General features: G+C 40.5%; 1 protein-coding gene across 1 annotated transcript in view; it reads left to right on the top strand.

The window, feature by feature from the left end:
* The first annotated feature begins 777 nt into the window (after window positions 1-777).
* LOC118403040 overlaps window positions 778-4,291 on the top strand; it is an 11,038-nt gene continuing 7,524 nt past the window's right edge. The window contains exons 1-2 of the mRNA XM_035801476.1: window positions 778-787; window positions 3,282-3,566. Coding sequence (XP_035657369.1) covers window positions 778-787; window positions 3,282-3,566 — 295 coding nt within the window. The remainder of the gene's footprint in view (window positions 788-3,281; window positions 3,567-4,291) is intronic.

Consider the following 4,291-nt stretch of genomic DNA (forward strand, 5'->3'; position numbering starts at 1 on the left):
ATATATATATATATATATATATATATATCCTATGTTGTTTAGTAAGTGAAGTTTTAACATTAATTCTGTATTCACTATTTTGTTGTAGCTTATATTTGACCATACAAAAGTCACTGTACTTTCTGTCGTTGTTGTTTTATATCTCCTAGCAAAATAATTTCCATCATGAACTTAAGCCATTGCTTATACATGTATTTATAGGAGCGGTTAAATGGCCTTGCATTGAACAAATCCGTTGAAAAATGTCTGATATTTAAGAGGATTCTAACCCAAGTCTTAACGACATTTACTAGGCCTGATGTTAGAGGTGAAGGCTAAGATTGACCAGACGAAAGTGCAGGTTGCCCACACCCGGGACCACTCATTGTCACAGAGATTCGTCTTCACCCCGCCATATGGTAAGATTTCTCAGTGCCATGTTCCTTTTTATGTGTACCTTCATGGAAGAGAAGCATATTGTTTTGCTCCGTTTCCTCTCTATACAATTAAGGTCAATGGCCTGGACCAGACGGCGGTCACCATGGTTACTGGTAATGAAGCAGGCACCCTGTGGTGTTTAATCACATTATGTGGCAAGTAATCACATTATGTGGCAAGTAATCACATTATGTGGCAAGTAATCACATTGTGTGGCAAGTAATCACATTATGTGGCAAGTCTATTAGGACAAAACAAGAGGGACTGGTCACCATATACATGTACACGTATATGAAGTTTTAGGTTTACCTTCATGGGGGGAAACATATTGTTTTTACTCCAGACCAGACGGCGGTCACCATGGTTACTGGTAATGAAGAAGACACCCTGTGGTTTAATCACATTATGTGGCAAGTTTGTTAGGACAGAACAAGACGGACTGGTCACCATATACATGTATATGTATATATGTAAATGTGTTGGAGTAAGGATAAACAGAGGAGTAGTTTGGCTACGTTAGACCATGAAGGTAAACACAGCAAGATAAAATACAAAATAGAAAGCCCGATAAAAACGACTAAAATTAAATAAAATAACGTCAAAAAAAACAGCCAGAGCCTAACCTCTGCTTGGAGAGTAGCATTCTTCCTGTGGTGTCTGAATACAGGTGACAGCAAACATGAACTCATTAAAACACAGCTGTCCGTGGATTTAACACACTAGAGTCAGGAATGGGGATGTTGGCGTCTCTCTCGGCAAATATATTCCAATTCAGATCTCTACCGATTCGTAGAAACGGCGATTCAACCGGATAACGTATACAAACTGTAATCTCCAAACAAATATGCTGTGGTATAAGCTAGTATAATCGTCATCATCATCATTGGTCGGCTGCGGCGCAGGCGACTGTACGTTTCTTCCAAGACCTTCTGTCGGCAGCTAGATGACTAATTTGCTTTGCGGTGATCTGGTCATTGTAATCTCCTAGGAGCTGTTGAATGTACTTTAAATATATAACTTTATTGCACAACAATTGTACGAGGTACAAAGTATGGCATCTACATAACTACAGTGCTATAACTTAACTTAGGGCTTATCTAACTAATACAGGAGTTGTAGTATGGGATAAGTTTCTTACAATCATTGGAGGCTTTTACAATCATTTGGGGAATTTCTAATGTCAAATCCTTCTTTGATATATTTTCCTATATCTGCCATGCAGGGATTGTCACATGTCATTATGTATCTGAATTTGCACTTCAGGTCCATTTGGATAAATCCTTGTGTACAAAATGACAGCCTTCTGTATAGAGAATTGCGTATATCGGAATATTTGGGACATACAACCATAAAGTGATATTCGTCTTCGATTAGCTCTGGACAGAATGGACAAACCCTCTGGTCAATAGGGATTTTTTGGAATCTTCCGGTTTCTATATTTAATTTGTGACAGCCAATTCTGAGTTGTGTGATTGCCCTACGAACGTCAAGGCTCTTTATGGTTGAAATGTAATTTTCTTGCTTGTAATGCTTGTTCAATGTAGAAAGAGATGAGAGTTTGGAATTGTTTCGAATAGAGGAATGCCAATTTTGCACGTATATATCTTGTAAACGTTGTCGTAACTGAGTGGTGATTGTGTCTATGTGGTATGACCTCGGGTTCAGCCATATGTGTCCAAAGCCTTGGTAGTTGAGGATATTTTTTACGTGGACAATCCAATCATGTTCTCCGAATGAAACAGTATTGTATGCCTCACGAAGAAGGGCATCTTCGGGCAGATTAACTAAACGATGCCAATATTTCACAAGTTGCATTTCTGCATCAATCCTAGCTGGGAAAGTTCCCAATTCTCCCCTGACACCATCGTTTGAGGCTTTGGCATGAATGCCTAACAGAAATTTTTGGAAGCGCATGTCAATGATGTCAAATTCTGGAATTTGTTGATTTGAGTCTAGGTTTATAATTTGGAAACCGTTATCTCGTAAAATATGGCTATTGGCATGACGCAATAGTATTTCTTTATCTGTATTTCTTTCCAAACATACAACATAAGTAGTATTCAAAGCAGAAGAGGTGGTTTTTCGAATGGTAGCTGGAAAGTTATCTTGAATATTAAGTTTTTTAAGTAAAGTAGAAAAAACCTTTGAGGAAGGTTCGCAGATGTTATTGGTATGTGATACAATGATTCTTATACTTTTAGAAAAACGGTCAAAGCAAGTGATTTCTGAACAGTACATAAAGATGGGTTTTACAAATTTGTCAAATAGATTTTTTCCGAGATTGATTGAAATGTCCTTGTTAGAGAGTAAAAGAGCCTTGAGTTTAAAAAGTGCTCTCATTGCTTTGGTTTTCAAATATTTCCTGGCGGTTTTGAATTTTCCGGAGAATGTGAAAGGAATGCCGAGGTATGTATAGCTGTCAGTGATTTCTATATTTTTGCCATAAATATGGAATTGGTCTTTGTTATTCTTGCTAGAACCTTTGCCAAAAACAACTACCTTGGTTTTTGAAACATTGACAGATAGCTTCCATTTCTTACAATAGTTTTCTAGGCAGTCAATACAATGCTGTAGCCCTTGTTTTGACGATGAAATCAGAGCGAGATCGTCTGCCCAGGATAAACAGTTTAGAGATTTTGAGGTTAGGACTGCAGGGTCACATTTTGTGGGGTCAAAGCACTCAGATATATCATTAAATAGGAGGTAGCTTGGGAAGGAGTTAAGCTGGCAGAGGAGTTTCATTGGTCACCTCGGTGGTACTACCTTATGCCACCGCAAGATCCGCTTCGAGATTATACAATCTCTACCCCAACTACAGTTTCTGTTGAGATACTGACAACATTGATTCTCAAACATTGATACAGCAACAGCCTATGCTTGTGGTGAGAGTGGCACCTTGCAGCTGTCGTGCGTGGAGGGAAAGACGCTCCTGATCTTGGACGCCAACTACGGCCGCACGTCGACCGACCACGCCTGCCCTTGCTCCACCTGTCGCGCCGACTGCCGGGCAGTCAACAGCTTGTCAGTGGTGCGGAGCGCCTGCCAGGGCAAACGGCAGTGCGCCGTGCGGGCCGCATACTCCATTTTCGGTGAAGACCCCTGCTGGGGTGTGCAGAAGTACTTGGAGGCGTCATACCGCTGTATCACAGGTGGGTATATAGAGAATACAACACGATGTATTACGCATAACAGGCACGTTAAGTCCAGGGTATAACCTGCAAAACACAAAACAACTGAAAAACAAAAACAAAAGTTATAGTTTAAAAAATGTTTTTACGCCCGTTTTTAAATGAGGTCATGCGGAGCCCTGCGGATCTGCACCCAGCTCACCGGGGCAGTCAGCTGTAATACACCAAATGGACATCATGATATTATACATACGAGCTGAACGCCGACATGTTATACTACCATATAGCAAAGTTCATGCCCCGCTATCTTTCACGTTACAGTGTTTACAGACGCTTCCAGATTTCGGCCGCGCTACATTTTCCCCCTACGTCATTGGGTCGCGGATAAATACTAGTGTTCTGCTATCTTAACAATTGCCTCGTGGGTTTGTATGTCAATTGATTTACATGTTGTTCCTGTTTCCGTGCTGAAGAAAACAGTGGCAGTGTGTAATGGGGGGGGGGGGGGGTCATCTGAGTGTAGTTACCAGTGTGTAGTTACCATTTGCCAAGCTGTAAAAGGTGATCATGATGTCTAATTTCTGTTTTTCAAAGTAGGACTTTTTGTGGACGCCAACTCAAATCTCATCATGCATAAATTAAAACAAAATCAACACGAAAAGATCCAGGCATCCTTAACGCTAGTTCATACATATCCGCGGTGTAAGCAATATCCGTTGTTTTCAAAACCATGGTCAAGTTGTCCG

The sequence above is a fragment of the Branchiostoma floridae genome, chromosome 16 (genome assembly GCF_000003815.2).
Source record: "Branchiostoma floridae strain S238N-H82 chromosome 16, Bfl_VNyyK, whole genome shotgun sequence".
NCBI classification, from domain to species: domain Eukaryota; kingdom Metazoa; phylum Chordata; class Leptocardii; order Amphioxiformes; family Branchiostomatidae; genus Branchiostoma; species Branchiostoma floridae.